Below are 23,131 nucleotides of genomic sequence, written 5' to 3' on the forward strand. Positions count from 1 at the left end.
GTGTAAGGTCAAAATTAGAAAAAAATTGTATCAATAGGTAGGATGTCTATAATTAATAAGATATATGTAAAACATTTAAATTATAAATAATTGATACTTCCCCAAATTAAAAGTATTAAACCAATAGCATACTTTATTTTTATTTTTAAAATTTTTTTTTCTTTATTGATTTGAGAGAGAGAAGAAGGGAGAGGGAGAGAGACAGAAACATCAATGAGAGAGAACATTGATCAACTGCCTTCTGCATGCCCCTCACTGGGGATTTGGCCCACAGCTTGGGCATGTGCTCTGACTGGGCATCAAACCGGCGACTTCTTGGTGCGTGGGTCGATGCTCAACCACTGAGCCACACTGGCCAATAGCATATTTTAGAAGTGGGAATATATAAGAAGCTAAATTTCAATTCCAAGTGGCTGATAGCAAACTCAGAAGCTATATGAAATGTTGGAAAGTTAAGGTAAGCCATATAATATTGTCCAAAACTAGTCTCACTGAAATTTTCCAACTAGTATTTGGAGAGCACAGTGCTTGTTTTTTTTAAGACAATGTTAGCAGGAAGAATTCTGCATTATAATCTGGGGGAAAATGTCAACAATATTTAATAGCCTTGGCTTAAATGCCCAGATTTAACAAGTTTGAAGTTCAAGTTCACCAGACACACACAAAATAATTTTCTTAGCAAACTATAGTGATATGAACCTACAGGTTATGGATGCTCACAGAACTTGGTCATATATATAGTAACTCATGTAATTGGTGATGAAGTGATAATTAAGTTTTTCTGGGTTTCAATATAAAACTTTTTAAAAAGGTTGAATTGGATTACTCAGAGCCAGCCAGAAACCACAACCTGGAACTGTGGTTTCAAGTTCAAACCAATGCCCGGAGTTCAAGACTGTTTTTAAAGGAGGTTGCCGGGAGAAAATAGCTTTGGCACTATATATATATATTTTACTTGAATCTCACAGATACCAATGGCACACACACAGACACACACACACACAGAGCTTACCTAAAATATAGACATTTTAATAGTTTTTAGTAGAATGGTATTTCATTTGATCCTTCAATGACAACTCTTGCTTATAGCCAGCTTTTGGCACAATGCCTAATTCAATAAATATTTACTGAACTAATGACAATGATAAAGAATGAATGTCAATTGAACATAAACGGTGACAGAGGGAGAAATTGTATAAAAGCAATGAAAGTTTCTGCTCTAGATTTACAGTCCAAGCTCACTTGCAGAAGTGCAAAATATTGCCTTTGTGTTACTCCTCAATAAAGCAATTTTCTTCGCAAGGAAGGATCACTAACTCCCTATTCCTCAATGCTGTTTATGCTGTTGATTGTGTAGGTCCTCGCGTACCAAATGAGGTTGAGAGTGGGATAGGTGGTTGTGGTTCAAGTATCTCAGGTAAAAATTAAGGGGCCAATTGTTGCCGTGTTCAGGCTTGGCCTGTAATTGTTCACAATGCTCACAGGTTTTTGAAGTTTAAAAACAGGCATGTGACATGCTTTTCGGGCCCTTTGTCAAAACGTTTGTCTGAGCCCTACTTTTGTATGACCTTACATGAGTGTTTATTATGCCAACTCTGTATGTGCAAGGGGAAAACCAGGCTCAGGGTGGTGACAAGCTGAATCAGGAGCGAGGCAAAGGGGTGAAGTGTGTGGAGGAGGAGAAAGACGAGAGGGAGGCAGAGGGAGAGAGAAGCTGCTGTCCTCAGGATCCCTCTCCGGTTTGCTGTTTGCCAACTAGCTGTCTCTCCGCCCCACAGCAGAGATCCGAGGCGAGTATTTGGCAGATTCAGGCAAAGCAAAATAACACAACAGACCTTCAGGTTACAGAATTTGAGAGTCCCTGGGCGGGAATCCTTGAGCCCCGCCAGCTCCCTTGGAGAGCTGTCCATGGTGCTGACCGCATCCTCACCCACTCCCCTCCTGACTTTGGAGGCTGCACGCACCAGAGTAGCGGCCCCCCTCGGTGGTCCAGGCCCAGGGAAGCCAGGGGCTGAGCGGGTCGCGCTGCCCGCACATGCTCAGTGCGGCTCGGTCGGTCTCAGGTGCGGATGCCGGGGCTCTCCGGACTGGGCACCTGTTTTGAATCACGGCGCGAGGAGCTGTGGGGGCGGCGGGGTGGGGGTGGGGGCGGGGCGGCGTCACGTGCGGCGGCGGCCCAGGAAGGTTCCATTTCTTCGGCGGCCGGCGCCCGCGGCGCTCGGGGCCCCTCCTCCGCCCCGCCCCGCCGCCCCGCCCGCGGCTCCCATCCCGGTCCCGCAGCCCGGCGACCGCGGGGCCGGTCCCGCCCCTCCCGCTGGCGGCCTCGCGCGTCCTCCGCCCTCACGCCCGCCCGCGCACCCGCGACCCAGTTGGTGCGGTCCACGGCGAGCACATCATGGCGATTGAAGGTAAGTGGAGGCCGACCGCGGGGAGGCAGGGGGACGCTCCGGCAGGGCGGCTCGGGGGCGCCCCGGAGGCCGCGGCGCGGGTGGGGCCGTCTCCTGAGGGCGGGGGGCGGGCTGAGGAGGCGCCGGGGTCCCGACCGCGTCCCAGGAGGCGGGTGGGCGGAGCGGCGCCGCGGGTCCGCCAGACTCTCGTTCGCGCTCGGCCCTCGCGGGTCCGTCGGCCTCGGCCCGTGGCCCGGAGCGGGGGGGAGCGGTCCGGCTGACGGGTCCAGTGCCGGGGCCGCCGCTTCCTCCTGGCGGCGCTCCGGTGTGGTGTTGCCGACCCCGCGGGACCGGCTGGGGAGCTCCGGCCGCGGGGGGCACCCCTGTCCATCGACCTCGCTCCAGCAAACCGTCCTCCCGCAGTACCCGCCTTCCCGCTGAGCTGGGGGTCCAGTTTCGTCGTCCCAGCCCTCGCTCGCCTCAGTCCTTGCCCCGGGGCCGGCGCTGGGCTGCCTGCGCTCTTCGTCCACCCCCTTCTGTGGGCGCGGGCCAGGGAATTTGCAGCGAGGTTCATTTCCTCCGCAAGTGTTGTTTTCCTAACACTCTAAACTGCTTTTTTTCCTCTCTACGAAAGAGGGGTAGACACATCTTTACAGCAGATACACACCCTTAGAGTCCTGTGTATATTTCAGCCCATTAAGTGTCCTAGTGCCAACAGTACTCATTTTCAAAACGGAGCTTAGTAAATTAAGTTCCTAGATAAGGTAGTTGGCATTAAGGCGTATTTTTCTCTTGTTTCAAAAGCATGTAACTGGAATGAAGTGTCTACATTTTGCTTGTTTTTAATGAGGATATTGTGAAAATTAGTATCACACGTCTGGGATACTTAGGTGAAAGACTGCAGCATTTCCAGCTCCTGTCTCTTAGATGAACTCAAACAATGAAAGGAGTTTGTAAATTTCTGTGTGTGTGTGTGTGTGTTCATCTGTACAGATGTGCAGGGTACCTATACTGTATCGTTATTAACCTAAATTTTATGTAATCCCTTTAAGTAAAACTTTTCAAAGCACTTTTCATCTTGCTGATTAGTCACTAGTAGTGTACATTTTGGGGGCTCCTTTTTGTCAGATCTTTGGACTCCAAAATTGCTTTAGCTGTGTGTTTACATTTGTCTTACTCACTGAAGAGATTAGCTGGACAGTCAGACAGTTTTAAATATCTACTTTAGCTAAAATGAGGAGCATCGGAAATGATTTACCTGTAATCCTTGATGTTCTTGTTTTCCAGACCAGCAATTTCAACCTTTTTTTCTCACTATATTTTTTACTAGAGGTTAAAAATCAAGAAGCTAGTCTTGATCAGTTTGGCTCAGCGGTGTGTCAGCCTGCGGACTGAAGGGTCATGACTAAAGGGTCATGGGTTCAATTCCTGGTCAAGGGCATATACCTAGGTTGCAGTTTTCATCCCCAGTCCTGGTTGGGGTCATGGTCCTGCTGGAGGCAACCAATCGATGTGTGTCTCTCACATTGATGTTTCTCTCTCTGTCTCCTCCTCCCTCCCTTCCACTCTAAAAATTAATGGAAAAATATCCTCGGGTGAGGCTTAACTAACTAACTAACTAAATAAATAAATAAATAAAACATTCAGTCACTTAATTCTCCTAATTCAGTAGACTTATTGAGCACTAGTTGTACTCAGTGTTCTGTGCTAGACACTGGGGGCCTATAAAGATGAATAAGACCACGTTCCTGACTTCAAGAAGCATATGTTCTAGTGGGGGAGACAGATAATTGTAACAATGCAATTACAATGTGAACGCTAAGAGATGGGTCATTCTTCTTTTGTATAAAACATTCAATGATGTTGAGTTTATTGAATTCATATGCCGATGAACATTGAACAGTATGTGTCAGTGTGGAACTATTAATTTTTTTTGTCAATCCTCACCCGAGGATATTTTTTCCATGGATTTTTAGAGAAAGTGGAAGGGGAGGGAAGAAGGGGGAGAGAGACACACACACACATTGACTGGGGATCCAACCTGCAACCCAGGTACATGCCCTTGACCAGGAATCAAACCCATGACCCTTCAGTGTACAGGCTGACCCTCTAATCATGGAGCCACACTGGCCAGTGCAGTGTGGAACTGTAATTCTTACAGCTCATAAAGTCTTTGGATTTGACCAAAAATCTGCCATTCAGTAATGTTTATCTATATATTCATTCTAGTTCTGCTTTCTGGAGCAATAAATTACAAGTTCACTGTTCTCATGTGCATGACATCTCTCATTTGAATACAACTCTTAAGCATTTTCTTTTCTAGACAGAATATCAAATTCTTACTCTGGATGGTCTGTAGTTGTATGTTTCAAAATTTGGAATATGATATTCTATTCCAGATGTATATTGAATAGTGTACATTAAAACTTATACCACTCCCTGACCTGTGCATACTATTCAAGTAGCTTAATATTGGAATAGCCTTTTTGGAATAGCTTGTGGGCTTAGGGTGAAGTTGCAGTCAGCCTAAACCACATAAGGAATCTCTTTCACCTGGACTCCTTTTCAGTCATGTATCTTTAATCCCTTGCCTAGCTAACCAGTGTTTTGAATTGAAAAACAGATCATTTATTTCTGTTAGGCATACTCTTATTAGCTTTGGCCCAACATTTTAGCCATGAATGTAGACTTTTAAGTACCAAGGGTCACTTTTATTTCCTCCTCTATGTAAAATTTTCATTTTACAATACCAAGTAATCATTCATTTTCTTTGCTCAATCAGACAGGTAAGTAACTACTAATCAGGTACTTTAGACAAATATAATAAGAAAATGGTGTTACCACTCTGAGCTAAAATATTTTAGTAAGAAGTGAAGAATTGTCCTATCATATGTAAAGGTACAAGTTTTAAAAGGCATTTTGAAATATTAAGAGTAGTTTACAGATCCATATTGTTACCCTAAATGTCTGGTTATATCAAATTGGGAATCATTAGTTTAGCCTAGCTCAGCGGTTTTCATCTAATGTCACACATAAACTAATTACTAAAATTTTGCAGCACACCAAAAAAATTATTTTTGCCGATCTGACAAAGAAATAGGTGTAATTTTGACTGATTTGCAAAATACTACTACTAATACTAAATACTGTATCTACCTTTTTTGCCTCAAAGTGACTTTTTAAATTTTTTTTCTATATTGATTTTAGAAATAGAGGAAAGGAGAAGGAGAAAGAGAGAGAAACATCGATGAGAGAGAACATCAGTTGGCTGCCTCCTGCATGCCCCCCCACTGGGGATTTGGCCTACAATCTGGGCACATGCCCTGACTGGGAATTGAACCAGCGACCTCTTGGTGCATGGGTGGACACTCAACCACTGAGCCATGCTGGCTAGGCAAAGTGACTTTTAAAAAAAATCAGGTGCCTATAGTTGTATTTAAGGATTTCTGGTACCAAGAATTGACCAATCAGATACAACCTATCATGTGATATGATCAGGAAGATGAAACTCTGTTATATGACCTATATACTTATAGTTCATGATGGGGCATTTACATCGGATGGCTATTGTTGTGTTGGTTGTTGTCTTTTTTTAAAATTTGACAATCTAAGGGAAAAGAGGTCAGTGCCCCTGACCAAATAATCAGGTACGGTTGTTTCTCGTTTATTTTTTATTTTTATTTTTTTTCAATCCTCACCTGAGGACACTTTTGCATTAATCTTCAGATAGAGCGAGAGGGAGAGAGGGAGGAAGAAAGAGAGAAACACCGATGTGAGAGAGACACATCAAGTGGTTGCCACCCAGGCAACCCCAACCAGGGTCGGGGACAAACTGCAACTGAGGTACGTGCCCTTAGCGGACACCAAACCCGGGTCTCTCTGGACCGCGGGCTGATGCTCTAACCGCTGAGCCAAACTGGCCAGGGCTCACCTAATATTCTTTGTGTTTTCATTCCCAACCCTATTCTCATTCTACTTTATACACACTGCTGTAATTGCATGCATTTAATACTTTTCGAATCACTTGTTTATAAATTTTTATTCTTTGACTGTAAATTCCTAGAGGATAACGTCTTATTTGTTTTTGTACTACTTAGATTTTTTTACTGTATCTGAATATAGTGTGTGTGTGTGTGTGTGTGTGAAAGAGATCCTAGAAGTTTGTTTTTAAATCAATTCCTAATAACAGATTGCTGTGTTGTCACTATTTTCTCTTTCTAAAAAATGGTAAATCATTGCCCTGGCTGGTTTTGCTCAGTGGTTAGAGTGTCGACCCATGGTCCAGAGAGCTCCAGGTTCCGTTCCCACTAAGGGCACGTACCTTGGTTGCAGTTTGTCTCCGGCCCCGGTTGGGGTTGTGTGGGTGGCAACTACTAGATGTGTCTCTCTCAAGTTGATGTTTCTCTCTCCTTCTTCCTCCCTCTCTCTCTTCTGCTCTATCTGAAGATAAATGCAAAAATGCCCTCAGGTGAGGATTAAAAAAAAAGGTAAATCAATGGTTCCAATTTGTTAGGTTTCTTTTTTTTTTTTTATCCTCACCCGAGGATATTTTTCCATTTTTTGCACAGATAGAGTGGGAGGGAGAGAGAGGAAGGGAGAGAGAGAGAGAGAGAAACATCGACGTGAAGGGACACATCGAGTGGCTGCCACCTGCACGACCAACCAGGGCCGGGGACAAACTGCAACCGAAGTACGTGCCCTTAGCGGGAACCGAACCCGGGTCTCTCCTGACCGCAGGCTGACGCTCTAACCACTGAGCCAAACTGGCCAGGGCCAATTTGTTAGGTTTCAATTAAGATTTTACTGCATATATAAAATATGCATATAATCATTTTACATATAACCATTACAATAAAAGCTTGTAGTGTTTTATTTATAGTAGTTTGTCCAATCCTATAGGGGCATTTTCATGTTAGGTAGTAACTGGCTAGGATTTGTGGCAGAAAGAATGAAGTCAGCTAAATGGAAATTGAATCCATGAAGACAGTCTACTATACTACTACACACATGCTATGTACAAACATTGTATTTGACTTAAAGAAAGCAATAATGCAAATAGTATTACTCAACAGATTATATAAGTCAGTCTCTGCTTTCCACCCTGGAATATACTGTTGCATTCCAGTACCACCTAAAACAACAAAAAGTGAAATCCAGTTATTTCTCTAGTGTTCTGTACATTTTTCTAATTTTGTTCTGTGAATTAGAAGAGAAACGTTAAATAAATTGTATATTACTAGAAAGTACTTGCAGAGGTCTCTGAACAAATCTAATATCCAAACATGTCTTAAATCTTTGTGGAACATTAGAAATTTATTGTTGCCCAAAGTCCAAGTATTCGTTGTAGGAACATCATTGATTGAATTGTAAATCCTCCCAAAATAAACTGTTCCGAAAATTGCCTCACTCTGCCACAGACTGTGCACAGGTGTTGACTCTCTAATTATATTGTCCCCTATTACAGTGTAATATAATATCTCCCTAATAGTAACATGGAAAGCAAAAAGGAAGTGTGGTATTTTCCCTCAAGACTAATAATATAACATGTTTGTATGGTGTGGTTTTTTAATTCAGTATTTCAAATATCTTTTGGAAGTCCAAGTTCTTCCTTGGAAATTAACTTAGAACCACAACGAATCTTCAAGGGAACCTCAGAACTGTACTAATGATTTAAAAAATATATGTAAAAGTGTATGGTTAACTATAAGGTACATTATGAATAATGTATCTTATACATACATACATACACACATAATCTCTCTAATTCTTTTACAGTTTTATTTTCTTTATTGATTTTTAGAGAGAGAGAAAGGGGGAGAGAGAGAGAGAAACATTGATGTGAGAGAGAATCATAGATCAGCTGCCTCCTATACGCCCCCTACTGGGGATCAAGCCCAAAACCCTGGCATATGCCCTGGTCAGGAATTGAACCAGTGACCTCTTGGTACATGAGACAATGCTTAATCCACTGAATTATACCAGCCAGACTTCCTTTACAATTTTATTTATTTATTATTTTATTTCATTTTTTTAATCCTCACCTGAGGATATTTTTCCGTTTATCCTCAGATAGAGTGGGAGGGAGGAAGGGAGAGAGAGAAACATCGATGTGAGAGGAACACATCAACTGGTTGCCTCCTGCACAACCCCAACCAGGGCCAGGGACGATCCGCAAGCAAGGTACATAGATGCCCTTGACCGGAATTGAACCTGCAACTCTTTGGTCTGTGGGCTGATGTTCTAGCCACTGTGCAAACCGGCTAGGGCATTCCTTTACAATTTAAAAAAATGCTACCCAGAAAGGTTAAATAGTTAAAGTTAGAATATATCAAGCTAACAGTAAAGATGAGTATTTTACTTCAGCAAAACATTTTAGGAAAGGGGTCTTCTGATATTTTTATGGAAGAGACAGAGAATGTGGGCTGGATGAAAAAGAGCATACATAGGCCAGAGCATTAAAGACCAACTTTATCCTGAGGTTTTAAATAATGCGTATTTGCATTTTACAAAGATAACTAGCAGTAGTTTAGAAAATAGATGGGAAGGAACTTTGAGACCGACACTAAGAAGACAAGCTAGGAAACTAATACAAGTCTCTTAATGAGAGAGGGAATAAATTGAAGTACAAGTAGTAAGCATCATAAGTTAATTTGAGATGTAGAATTGGCAGAACTTAGTGATCAACAAGATGTGAGGGGTGAGTTATATCATAATTATAATCAATCTGGATTCGCCCTGGCCGGTTTGGCTCAGTGGTTAGAGCGTCAGCCTGCGGTCCAGAGAGACCCGGGTTCGGTTCCCGCTAAGGGCACGTACCTTGGTTGCAGTTTGTCCCAGGCCCTGGTTGGGTCGTGCGGGTGGCAGCCACTCGATGTGTCTCTTTCACGTCGATGTTTCTCTCTCTCTCCTTCCCACTCTATCTGAACAAAAAGTGGAAAAATGTCCTCAGGTGAGGATAAATATATATATATAAAATCAATCTGGATTCATTTCCAGATTTGTAACTCAGATACTCAGATGTCTGGTTATTTTAAAATGCCACTGAGATGGTAAATTTGTATGGAGTAGGGAGTGTGGAGGTGTGGAGGTGTGGAGGCTGATTTGGTGGCTGGGATGACAACTTTAGTTTAGGACATTCTGAATGTCCCAAGCTAAATAAACATTGTGGATTGCGATGGGACAGCCAAAATATCTAACTACTGCCTGGAAATACAAACTTGGAAATTTCTGTGTACTTTTAATTTATTAATTATGAACTTTAAATTTATTGTTTCAGAAAGCAGACTAGGATAAGCAGAAAGAAGTTACTGAATTGCAGAGTTTTGGTCAAATATCTGGGCAATGAATGCAGTCAATGTAGATAATGTATAAAATTCCATTATAACAATTCAAAAACCATATGTTGAGTACATTATATATATATGTATATATATAAAAAACAGTTTCTTATTTTCACATTTTAGGGCTGTATCAGAATTGGCATTCAAAGTAATATTGTGAGTCATCAAGAGATAGAGGATTTTAATGATAAATTATCTTCAGGATGAACTTACTATGCAATAATGAATATTAGTAGTTTTAAAAAATGACCTGGTGCAGTAGTTAAAACAAAAATATGTACTCAGTTAAGTAGAAAATTAAGTAGAACACCTTTTTGTGAGCATATATTATTCAGGGTTATGGCATTATTTTAATGAGCTTCTAAAAGTAAAAAACATAATTAAAATACTGACTTAAAAAGTGGCTCAAAGGTAGGAAAAATTGATTACATTTATGAACAATACATTTATTTATATACAATAAAATGTACACCTCATAAAAAATTATCAAATAAATTCATAGGAACATATATGGATCAAAAGAGATACTTATGGATCCCAAATAATATTTAGTATGTTTTGAAAATTATAAAGTGCTCCAAGATATTGTTTTGAAAAGAGATATAGTTGGTTATTTTATGTGATGCTGAAGGGGTGGTGAGTATGTGTCTCAAAATTTAGGCTGTTTTTGGATAGGAATATTACAGATTAAATGAGTTTGTAAAAGTAAATATAGAAAAGACGAAATCAGACTTTTAACTCTATAGTAATTGCTTAGTAACAACAAAGAAGTGAAGGAATTACAATTTGGGAGGATAATTCTCAGAGAGCTGGAAACTTGAAGGGCTTTTTTGTTTGTTTGTTTATTTGTTTTTTAAGAAAAAAATCTAAAAAAACCAAGAAGTATGAGAAGATTAATATTTACTTTGGAATATTTACACAAGAAGGTGTTTGAAGTTTAATTTATACTGTGGAAGAGAAGAAAGCATACAGAATCTCCTCTGTTTCCAGGGTAAATCTAGGTTTTCTCTGAATTTTATATTCTACTTATGAGGACTTAACATATTTCGGGTGCTCACCATGCATGGCACTACTTCTCCCTCTCCGGACTGTGGCAGACATCAGTTTTGTTAAAGTTTTTTCCCCCCTACCAGTTGTGGACTTGGCTTCAGAATCATTCTCAACGTTGCCCTCTTACCCCCACTCTAGCAGCAACTTTTACAGAATTGGTGTACAAGATAAAAACGATGTTCTATTCTGGGTGGTTATTATTACTACTTTACAAATGGCTTCAGTTATTTTTACTTTTTTCCTTACTCCAAAGATTAACAGGCATAAGGTTTACAAAGATAATACTAGGTGATGCTGACTTTGAAATGGAAGAAACCATAATCTTTCTACCACACCATGTTTTCAGTTAGGGACTGAAGTTGGTGTTATTTCTTGACTTAATTAGGGACAAAACTAAAAAGTGTCTAGTGATTATTGACTGGTTGAGGGGAGTTGGCAATATTAATAGGAAATATTTAAAGTTTCATGCTTGTTATATACGGTACTTAAGAATGAGCTATAACAGCTTATGAGTGCCAGCTGGGCATCAGTATAAAGGCCGTGACTACATTAATGCATGTGTTTTGGAGACAGAACTTCAGATGGGATGGTTGCAGAGTTTGAGAAGAAATGAATAGATCCTGTACATTGTAGTTATTTAGCTAATGGTAAAAATAAACATGGTAGAAAAATAAAATCAGTTTTAAAAAGGACTCCTAGACCCAGTTTGAAGGAACTCAGTCTTTGAGTTTAATTCCACTTTTGTATCTCTGGGTATATTTTTATGGGACTCCAACATCACCACATACTTTCTTTCCATAGACATGTAGTAAAGAACATACTTTATAGTAAGCTCCTCCCCCCTTAAAAAATTCCCAGTTCCCAGGCACTGTCTCAAGTATGTATGTGCGTGTTCAGATACAAGCACACACATACACACATTCACTGCACATGTGTGTGCACCCACACACATCTATTTCCATTTCCTCTTACACCATATACTCATGCCAGTTGTAGAGGATTTTGCCAGTTTACCTTATGCTCCTGCATGGGTTTGCCTGAAGGAAACAATGGTAACTGTGACTAAGCTTATCATTTTCTAACTATTTCTCATCTCATGTTCATGTTGCTGAGATGATTATTTCAAGAGCATTGCTACTATTATCCCTAATAAGTTTTGAGAAATTTACCTTTATTTAAGTTACCTTAATGGTTTAGAAAACAACTGCATAATTTTTATTTTTTATAAAAATGAAGAAAAATCAATTTTTATTTTCTCACTCTGTTAAACCTAGTATTGTAATTATTTTTTATGACAGTTAACTAGTGACCCTGGGCAACTTTACTTAACTTTTAGTGCCTTGGTTTGTTTGTCTGTAATGAGCTGGACAACTTTGTTTCTGAGTTCAAGGGTCTTATATTCTGTTATTCTAATATGGTCTCCAATTCTTCATTAATGTTGTGTCTTTGAAGTAAATTTGATGTGTGAAAAATTATACAGGAGTTCATTTTGGGGATGATTATTTATTTTAGTGGAAGATTCATATCTTTCTAAAGAGATCGACTGATTAAGTAATCATTCTCTCAAAGTGCTCTAGCCACTTCTTGATTTTTGGAGGTTCCTCAAGATCTTGAAAACAGAACTACTGTTAAGATCCAGGAATCTCTCTCCTAGGTATAATGTCTCTAAAGTAATGAAAACAGTGTATTGAAGAGATACATGCACTCCCACATTTATTTCAATCTTATTCCCAATAGCTAAGATATGGAAACAACCCAAGTGTCTCAATAGATGAATGGATAAAGAAGATGTGGTATATATAGGCATGCAGTGGAATATTAGACATGGGAAAGAAGGAAATTCTTCTATTTGCAGTAATATGGATGGACCTTGAGGGCATTATGCTAAGTGAGATAAGTAAGACAGATACAGACAAATACTGTATGATATCACTTATATGTGGAATCTAAAAAAGTCTAACTCATAAAAACAATGGTTATCAGAGGCTTGGGGGTGCGGAAATTGGGGAGCTGTTGTTTAAGGATATGAACTTGCAACCAACAGATAAATAAGTCCTGGAGATTAATGTATTGTATAGTGATTATAGATAATAATATTGTATTATAAACTTCAGAGATGCTAAGAGACTAGATCTTAATTGTTTCTACAAGAAAAATGGTAATTATGGGACATGATAGAGGTATTATCTAATGCTAAGATGGTAATCATATTGCAGTTGCAAATGTATCAAATCAACAGGTTGTACATCTTAAACTTACATAATGTTGTATGTCAAATATATTTCAGTAAAAATAACAATTCCTCTATATATTGGATATACATATTTGATTATAAGTGTATCAAATTACCACAATGTACACTTTAAGTATCTTACAATATTATGTGGCAGTTATACCTCAATAAAGCTGAAATAAAAAAAAATCAATAGTTATTCCCCTTGTGTATTATACTCTTAAAATCAGAGAAGCACTTTTTGGATTACCATAAGTCAGGGTATGACTTGCGTTTTTGTTTTGTTCTTTTTAGAAAGTGAACATTTTTCTTGGAAACTTTCCAGATCTACTTTCAGAGATTTTTTTTTTTTTAAAGGCATTAAACTTGTAGCCTTTGACTTCCAAACACACACAAATGCATTTTTTTTCTTCTTTACTCTTTCTGGTCTTAGGAAGGATTGAGGATAAAGGGAGTATTGATTTGAGTGTATTATAAAGAAATTTATTTAACACTTTGAGGGTTGTTTGTGTGTTTTGTTTTTTTTACTTTTAAAAGTAAGGTTTCTCCCTCCCCCCAATTTTACTTTATTGTCTGGTGTTTATCTTTAATACTCCTTTCCATTTCATCATAATAGTGACTGCTCTTGAGTCCCACATGTACGTCAGTGAAATCTCACTTGTTAGAATTTTCAGAGCATATATCCAGAATCATAGAGCACACTCTTACTTGCTCTTTCTAGTTGTGTGATTTTTGCGCATACTTTGGCAGATGAGACAGTTATCATCTCAATCGACTCTAAAATATACTAATTATTGACTTAGCTTTTTATTTATGCAATTCTTTCATTTGCTATAGGTAACTTGAATACTTTTAAAAGTGGGAGTTAATTTTTATTGACATTGTGCAGTATGGAGAAAAATCTTAGAATATAATGGTTTTTATTGTTACTGCTAACACTAAGCCTTATAAAAAACATGTAGTTACATTTAAGATTAGATGTGTATAGTGAAACCTAACCAATTTATATTAAATATGGGGGCAAGTCTAGTTTTAATTATAGGCTTTAGAAAGTGCAGCCTTGTTACATGAATTGAGTACCTAACTCACAGACCTTAATGACTATATAAGAAATATTTCTAAGCCTACACAAATATCAGTGATGGCATCAATATACATAATAGTTATATTATTGTTAGTACATGATTCTTCTAAGTTTCTTGAAGCTTGTTTCTAATGATTTGGTAAATATTCTCCTTCCAGTCATTTGACTAGTGTCTTCTCCATTTTAAAGATATGTGCTGTATAGGTGTGGTTCATTGTAGCCCTTCAACAAGTGATTATTGGTTGCTCACTGGTTATAATCAGTTAATAAGGTCTCACTAAGGTTTGCTGAATAGTAATTCTTTTATAATCATAGCTAAATTAGGTGCTTTTTCTTGCTGACTCTATTCCTGATAACCTGTGATTAGTCTGTAGTGTTGGTAATAAAGAAGCTGGCATTGTTACAACCAAGTTAGAATGTAGATCTAACCTACTTTGGTGATAGAAATACTGTTTTCTCATTTTTTAGCTTGCTTTCTGGATGACCTACTTTTTTTTTTAGTGGACAATCATGGTTTTTATTTCCCATCTTCTTGCTATGTATCTATTTCTTGTAACTTAACTGTTCATAATGAGCTTTATAATGAGCTAAGGTAATTCAGTTATTTAACATTTATACTATGCAAAGTTTAAACATAATTTACAGCATAATTATAAGGTCATGAATATATAGGACACTACAAAATTTTGTTTAGCTTACATTCATTAAAGTAATGGCACTATGTTTCAGAGTGAAGGAAATACTATTTCTATGGTAGGTAATAATATTACTCTTATGATAAAGTAATTTTAGATCATAATTATGACGAAATAAGTTTTGGGTTAAATTTTTTAGTTTTTATCCTACTGTTTCTTTACAAACTTTGTGTTGTTATTATAGATTTATAAGAGTGGGTGGCTGGAGAGTGGGGAGGGGATCATGTTTCATTTTGTGCAGTGAGTGTGTGTGATCAAGGATAAATAGTGCTTTTAAGGGTTGACCCTTCTGTAATAACTCACCCGGTACGTATTAAGGCTCAGACACAGAAGTGGATCCTCCTTTGCAGTGCGGTGCTTCCTTCTAGACGAGGTGAAGAGGTGCTGTGGAAACGGTGATAGGCTTCTGCTCTTGGGAGCTTGCCATTTAAAATAAATACTTGAAGGAAGCCTCTTCATTCCAAGACTTTATAAGATCTTGACTTTCGGCTTCAGGAAAACTCTCAGTATCAGGTTATCATATTTATATAGGGAAGTTCAAAGAGAAGAATTAGCAAACTCTTTCCCTGAGTGAATTTCTAGAAGCTGATTGTTTGTTTGTAACAGTCAAAGTCAGGTTATTTTCTGTTTTTAACTTCTAACAATTTTTTTTCAAGGTGGAGAAAGAACCTGTGGAGTACATGAACTTATCTGTATTAGAAAAGGTAGGTCAGTGCTCTGCATGGATATTTAAATACAAAATGAACAGTTTATAGTGTAAGATAAATTTTAATTTTATGGCAGATAATTTGGACTCAAAGTATAAAATTTAATAAATATTAATGTTTGTTATTTGTACTATAGCTGTAAGCATCCATAAAGTGCCGTTGTTTATGTGGTTACTGAATGTTATTACTTTGTATTTAGTTTTGATGGGCTGTGAAAGCCTGGTTTCTAGCATATTGGTTATTGGACATGGTGAAGAGGCAAAGAATGGAGGGTTTTATTTTTGTTCCCTTTCAGAATCTGGATCTGAGTGCATGCAGACCTCCCACTGACTTCCGTTCTATTACTGTACCCCATCAGAGAGATGTGAGGAGTTGTTGAAATTCAAATCGGGAACATATCCAAAGACCACAACATCTTTTGACACCTACAACTGTCTGTGCTTCCTTAGAAGGAGCCACCTGCAACTGGGTGGTTCAGCAGGGTGCCCCAGGAAAGGTCATTCAGTTATTAGGTGGGAGGCAAGGTCAGGAGAAACTTGGGAGTCTCCACACTCATAAATACTCACAAATCTGTGAAATGGTGTGAAGAAAAGAAAAGATATACCTGGGGAGGTCAGCAGAGGAAATCCTCATAAATTTACTGTGTTCTCTTTTTAATCTTGAGGGACTTTCTTTTTCTCACATCTTTCTTGAAAACTTACTTGGCCCTCCTGAGTCTGGCCAACTAGCTGCACTCCTCTCCCTAATGCCGCACCCTAAGGAGCGGTGTCAGTGTATGTACACATGAGTATGATTGGCAGGCCAGGGGAATGTCAGCGTATTTCCAGTGCGTCTTCAACAGGTCTGAAAGCCTCGGCTTCTTCAGTGTCAGAAAAATCCTTTTTAGGTGAATTGGACATGATCATACTAGTTTGTGTCATTGCTTGCAATTGCTGTTCACATACAAGCATTCTCGTCTCTTTGTAATGAAGTGTAGTTTATCTGTGTACTTCTGTGCTACCACAAAGGAGAAAAGTGAAATCAGTTCCCTGAAACCTCAGATTTAGGGTTGTGATTTTCACACTATTGTTGGTTTGTGCTTCTTGTTTAAAAAGGGGGCCAATTTATACCTTGTTTTCTTCCTCTATGTAAACACTTTTAGTCTTTTATAATATGTTAATCCAGAATTAATGAAAATGTTTTAAATAATTTTATAGTTACTACCTGTCTCACTAAAGCTTCTAAAACACAATTTATTTGGACAGCAGAAGGCACTGTACAAATCGGTTGGAATCAGGAGCTATCAAAACTGTGGTGAGGTGAAGAGAGAGTGAAGAGAAGCCAGCTAGGAGGGAGGAAGGTAAAATGTGCAAAGGCCTTTTGTAGCCACAGTGGAGAAAAACAGCGTAGATAGGGATGGGGGATGACACAGCCTTTCATTGTAGCTCTTCTTGCTGTTCTTTATTGCTGTCTCCATTCCTGTCCAGGTAGTTCTCAGACCATGCCTTGCCTAGATTTCTCTATGTTAGTTCAGCCTTTTCACTTTCTTTCATTTTTCTGTAGAACTTAAAATCTGTGATTAAAATTACAAAAAAAATTTATCACTGTAGTCATGTCATGGAAAAGTTTCCGAGTGTCTATGTATCCCTTTAGCATTCAGTACAGTGTCCTATTCTAGAGGACGTTCCATAGGTATTTGAATCTTTTCAAAATCAGTGCTAAAGCTTTTGCATTTTAAGCTGGACTGTCATAGAGTAGAACATATGAAGGTTACATAAAGTAGAATAGTTGTAATTAGTCTCAATGATTCTGGTAAAGTGACATCTCTGACATTATAGTCAATCTCTTTCTATCTGGCTGCTCCTTCCTTGTCTTCTTTGTTGGCTTTTCTCCTCTGTCAGACCTCCACATATTGGAATGTACAGAGTTTGGTCCTGGGTTTGCTTCATTTTTCTCCTTTCCTTCTGTTTGATTTTATCTAGTTCTGTTGTTTTAAATGCCACACAAATTTATAAATCCAGCTCTGAGCTGTCCTTGAGCTCTCTGCTCTCAATTCAAACTACTTACTTGATATTACTGTCTGGATGTCTGTTAGAATAACAACTTAACATATCTAAAATGCAAACCTTGATTTCTTCACGTGAGCCTGTCCGTTCCTCAGTCTTCTTCCTCTCAGTTAAAAAATAGAACAGTACTCATTTGTTCAAGTTCTAACTTAAGAATCATTCTATATTTCTTTCATTCTCTTGTTTTCATATTTTATTTATTGGCAAATTTTGTCAGTTCTACCTTCAAAAAAAAAAATATATAAATAATTTTAGCTTTATTGTTGATTGTTGCATGTATTACAGATGTTCCTCCTTTTTCCCCCATCGACACCCCCCAACCCTCTCCTTCACCTCCCTGCTGTTGTCTGTGTCCATTGGTTATGCATATATGCATATAAGTTCTTTGGGTTATCTCTTGCTACCCCTCCCAACCTCCATCCCTCTGAGGTTTGTCAGTCTGTTCCCTGCTTCCATGATTCTGGATCTCTTTTGGTTGATAGCTTATTTTGTTCATTATGATCCACAAATAAATGAGATCATGTGGTACTTGTCTTTCTCTGACTGGCTTATTTTGCTTAGCGTAATACTCTCCAGGTCCCTCCATGTCGTCTCAATGGTTAAGAGATCTCTTTTTTCTTACAGCTGCATAGTATTCCATTGTGTAAATGTACCACAGCCTTTTTTTTTTTTTTAAGAAAGAGGAAGGGAGAGGGAGAGAGAGATAGAAACATCGATGAGAGAGAACATTGGTTGGCCACCTCCTGCATGCCCCCAGTTGGGGATTGGGCCCACAACCTGGGCATGTGCTCTGACCGGGAATCGAACTGGCGACCTTTAGGTATGTGGGTTGACACTCAGCCACTGAGCCACCCTGGCTGGGCTGTACCACAGCTTTTTTATCCACTCATCTACTAATGGGCAATTGGGCTGTTTCCAGATCTTAGCTATTGTAAATAATGCTGCTATGAACATAAGGGTGCATATATTCTTTCTGTTTGGTGTTTTAGGCTTCTTAGGATATATTCCTAGAAATTGGATCACTGGGTCAAATGGCAGTTCCATTTTTAATTTTTTAAGGAAACTCCATGTTGTTTTTCATAATGGCTGCACCAGTCATCATTCCCATCAGCAGTGTACTAGAGTTCCCTGTTCTCCACACCTTCACTAGCACTTGTTTGATGAATTGTTGATGGCATCCATTCTGGCAGGTGTGAGGTGATACCTCACAGTTGTTTTCATTTGCATCTCTCTGATGATTAGTGATGTTGAGCATTATTTCATGTCTCTTCGCCATTTGTATAAAAAATTTTATTTATTGCCCTGGCCAGTTTGGTTCAGGGGTTAGAGCATTGGCCTGTGGACCAGAGACTTCAAGTTCGGTTCCCGCTAAGGGCACATACCATAGTAGCAGTTTGTCCCCGGCCCAGGTGTGGTCGTATGGGTGGTGATCACTCAATGTGTCTCTCACATCAGTGTTTCTCTCTCTCTCTCTTCAACCCTCTCTCCCTCCCACTCTATCTGAAGATAAATGCAAAAGTGTCCTCAGGTGAGGATAAAAAAAAATTATTTATTGATTTTAAAAGAGAGAGAAACATTGATCTGTTACTCCACTTATCTATGTATTTATTGGTTGAATCGTGTATGTGCCCTGACCAGGGATCTAACTTGCAATGTTTGTATGTCTGGATGATGCTCTAACCAACTGAACTACCCGGCTGGGGCAAGGGACACTCTTGATATTTGTAGAACCTCACAGATGGGCCAGATGTATTCTATATGTATAAATCTGGAGGGTGTGTTCTGATTGTTTCTAGTGCTCGTTCTTTTAGTGGTTTGGCATTCAGGATTTTGAATGTATGAAAATTACTAGTGAGTTGGTGACATGAATCTTTCAAGAATGTTTCAATAATTTATTTAAATGATGGGATATGTATATAGGAAGCATGTTGCTGAACTCTAAACAAGGAAGTGGCCCCTAGTATGAAAACTTCTGACCACTAATTTTTGGATATTGGCGTGTAAGCAGATCATCATATCATGTTCGGTTTCTGTGCAAATCCAGGAAAATCACTCTTCTATTGTTATATCAGCATTCAAATGTAAAATACTAAAAATTATGCAAAATTTGTAATTCTGTCCTATTTCTCTGCTTCATTTCTTTGTTCTGACTAAATTGTATATTGTATATAATGTGCTCTTTTTCTCAGCATATGTTTAGTTTGAATTTATTTTTGAAAACTATCTGAAGTGAGCCCTGGCTGGTTTGCTCAATGGTTAGAGTGTCAGCCCACGGACCAAAGAGTTTTGGGTTTGATTCCTGTCAAGGGCACTTACCTCGGTTGCAGTTCTATCCCTGGCCCTGGTTGGGGTTGTGTGGGAGGCAACCAATCGATGTGTCTCTCTCACAACGATGTCTCTCTCTACCTCCCTTCTTCCCATTCTATCTGAAACTCAATAGAAAAATATCCTCAGGTGAGGATTTAAAAAAATATATCAAAAGTGGTAATATAGTTCTACCCATTTAAACTATTTTCACCTTTTCTGGTTCTTAGGATAGATATATTTCCCTTTGGTGTAGTTCAATGACTTCTAGACAGTGCTAATAAGAGATTTCCTTGAATTGAAGGGACCAGTGTATTTTTGCAGCTGCTTTGTTGAAGTATAATTTCAACTTTTTTTCTGGCTCAAGAATTTTCAATTAGGTTGTAAATGTATAGAGCCTTGATGGTAACAAAGAATAGGGCTTTTGCTACTATAATTAAAATGAAACTTTCATTTACAATTTAATAGAAGGTGAGTATCATGGAGCTATATTTTCTTTGATTCATTTTTAGCTTCTTTGAACTTCTTAATGAGATGTTTATGTACACCCAGAGGGAAAAGAGCCCACCGAATTAACTCGTGCTTGTTATTTTTAGTTTTATATTCCAAATTGAGGCTGCTGTAAGTTTATATCCACTTTAAGTAAGGCAGACCCTCAGCATTTGAAGGGGAGTGGGTGGCTGATGTTCAGGAGATCAGGAGGAAGACTCTGTGGTGAAGGTCACTGGAGTGTGGAATCTGGACTGGTCATGAAAATGGAGAGCAAAGTCATGATGAAGACGCTGTGAGAGCCAGACCTCGGCATTACCACGTCCTGCCTTTCTCTGAAATACTGTGTCTAGAAGTACCATTTCTCTCTTCTCCATTATTTCTCTTTCTAAAGCCTGATACTGGAATTTTGTGAGTATAAAACTGGTGTTTTACAGAATGATGTCTGTGGAACAACTTCAGAAAGTGCAAGCCTGTTTCAGTATTTTCCAGCCCATATGCATTATTTATCTGTATCATATGCTCTAATAACTGACACTGAGAAAGAAGTTCATTGATTGGTCCTAGGACAGAGGACCAGAATATTTTTGGTCCAAGGGAGTGGTCCCAGGATAGATGTCTCACTGATCTGAAGCTGAGATGTCTAGGATGTATGTACCAATTTTTTAAAAAAATTGTTGAGATAAGCGTATTAGGGATGGATTCCTGATACTATCCTGAGAGAATGGATGACTTACATACCTATCCCTACAGCTCTTTTCAATGGTAAGAGTCCAGACATTTTACAGAATACTCCCATTACCAATTTAGTTCGTTTTTCTCTCCTAACATTTTTTTCCATTAGAAGCAGGGTTGGGGAAAGGGGAGAATTTTTTTTTTATGGACTTATTTCATACTAAGACCCAGGCAGAAGTGTGGAATATATGCTGGTTAATATTGGCTTAAATACTTATTTTACTTAAATGAATTTGATATATAAAAATATTTGGTTGGGTTCTTTGGATCAACACGTCTAATTTTCTGATTATTAATGCTGGCCTATGACCATTTTGAAGAGGAGGGAAAATATTTGCAGAGGACAGTTTCTATATATCAACTGAAATACGCTTCATTTTTTCTTCCAACCCCCAAAGTTAGATAACCAAAACAAACCTTTAAGAAATATATCCACCTAGTTAAAGCGCTATATCTGGTGATATGGTTTAGGTTTGGAGATGATTTCCCTAAAGAATTGGTTGTTCAGCTCAGTGAATTTCTAATTACTGTAAAATGTGGGCATCGTTAAACATTTAAGTCTTTAATTCACTTGGAATTTATTTCAGTCTACATTGTGAAGGTGGGATCCAGCCTTATGTTTATCTTTAACTGATTAGACAGCTATACAAATACCAGTTATTGAATAATTCATTCTTTTCTTGATCATTTAAAATGCCACTGTATCATCTACTAAATTATTATGCATATGTGGGTCAGTGACTGTATTTAATTTTTTTTTCATTGATCGTCTTTTCTGGCACCACTAGTATACTGCTTTTATTACTGTGGCTTTTGTTATCTGGTTGAAAAGGGCTTTCTCACATTAATGTTTGTTTTAAAATTTTTCTAGTTATTATGTTTATTTTTCCAGCTGAACGTTGGAATCGTCTCGTCAAGTATCCCCTCCTACAATTTATATTATACTTCCTTCCCCTAAATGGGATTGACTTAAATTCCTAAATACATTTATTTTTCCATTCAGAAACATGGCAGCTTTCTCTGTCTTCTTTTATGTCACAAAATAGAATTTTATAGCCATGCACATTTCTTATTGTTATTTTTATTGCATTTTGTTTTGTTGTGAATGGGACTTTTTATTTGTGTCTAGTTATTTTTGTATAAACCGTAGGTTTACACAGTCTTGGCACAGGGAACCATATTAGTTAATTGTTGACTGGGAGCACTTTGAGAGCCCTGTTCCCAGGTGCCAGCCAAGGGCCAACCTTGCAAGTAGGCCTTTCTAAGGATACGTCTTAGGCTTGCCATGTTAATTCTTTTCTATACAGAAGGTCGGTGCCGAAGGGCGTATTTTGAAGACTGATTTTGAGTTAATTTTTATATATGATGTGACATATGGATCAAAGATCACCTTTGTGTATGTGGGTATCCAATTGTTTCAGCATTACTTATTGAAACGGTGCTATTCTTTGTCTATTGGAATGTCTTTGAACTTTTTTAGAAAATCCATAGATCACATTATTTATGGGTCTGTTTTTGTACACTGTCCTGCACTGTTGATCTGTTTGCCTGCCTTTTGCCAATACCAAACTGTTTTGATTATTGTAGCTTTATAATCAGTCTCTTTGTAAATTGAGATATACATAGACTAAAATATTAGTTTCAGGTTTACAACTTTATGATTGAATATATGAATATATTGTGAAGTGATCACCACAACAAGTCTAGTTAACATCCACACTTAGTTCCAGTTTTTTCTTGTGCTAAGAACTTTTAAGATTTACTCTCTTAGTAACTTTCAAATATACAATACAGTATTATTAACTATAGTCACTGTGCTGCATATTAATCCCCAGGATTTGATTGTTTTATAACTGGGAGTTTGTACCATTTGACCACCTTTACCCATTTAGCCTACCCTGTTCCCACCTCTGGAAACCACCAATATGTTCTTTGTATCTGTGAGTTTGGTTTTGTGTTTTGTTTCTCAGATTCCACATATAGTCATCATGCTGTTCATTAGATTCCTGGACCTAATTCATCTTATCGCTGGAAATTTGCACCCTTTGACTAACATCTCCCC

The 23,131-nt window shown here is 38.5% G+C and overlaps 1 protein-coding gene across 2 annotated transcripts in view; it reads left to right on the forward strand.

Moving 5' to 3' along the window:
• The first annotated feature begins 2,387 nt into the window (after positions 1 to 2,387).
• SYT14 (synaptotagmin 14) overlaps positions 2,388 to 23,131 on the forward strand; it is a 182,551-nt gene continuing 161,807 nt past the window's right edge. The window contains exons 1-2 of one of the 2 annotated variants that reach the window (XM_036272796.1): positions 2,388 to 2,408; positions 15,446 to 15,493. In XM_036272796.1, the coding sequence (XP_036128689.1) occupies positions 2,396 to 2,408; positions 15,446 to 15,493 (61 nt within the window). In that variant the 5' untranslated portion in view covers positions 2,388 to 2,395. The remainder of the gene's footprint in view (positions 2,409 to 15,445; positions 15,494 to 23,131) is intronic. The other variant, XM_036272797.1, reaches the window with a different exon arrangement.

This window comes from Molossus molossus, unplaced genomic scaffold (genome assembly GCF_014108415.1).
Source record: "Molossus molossus isolate mMolMol1 unplaced genomic scaffold, mMolMol1.p scaffold_m16_p_20, whole genome shotgun sequence".
NCBI lineage: Eukaryota > Metazoa > Chordata > Mammalia > Chiroptera > Molossidae > Molossus > Molossus molossus.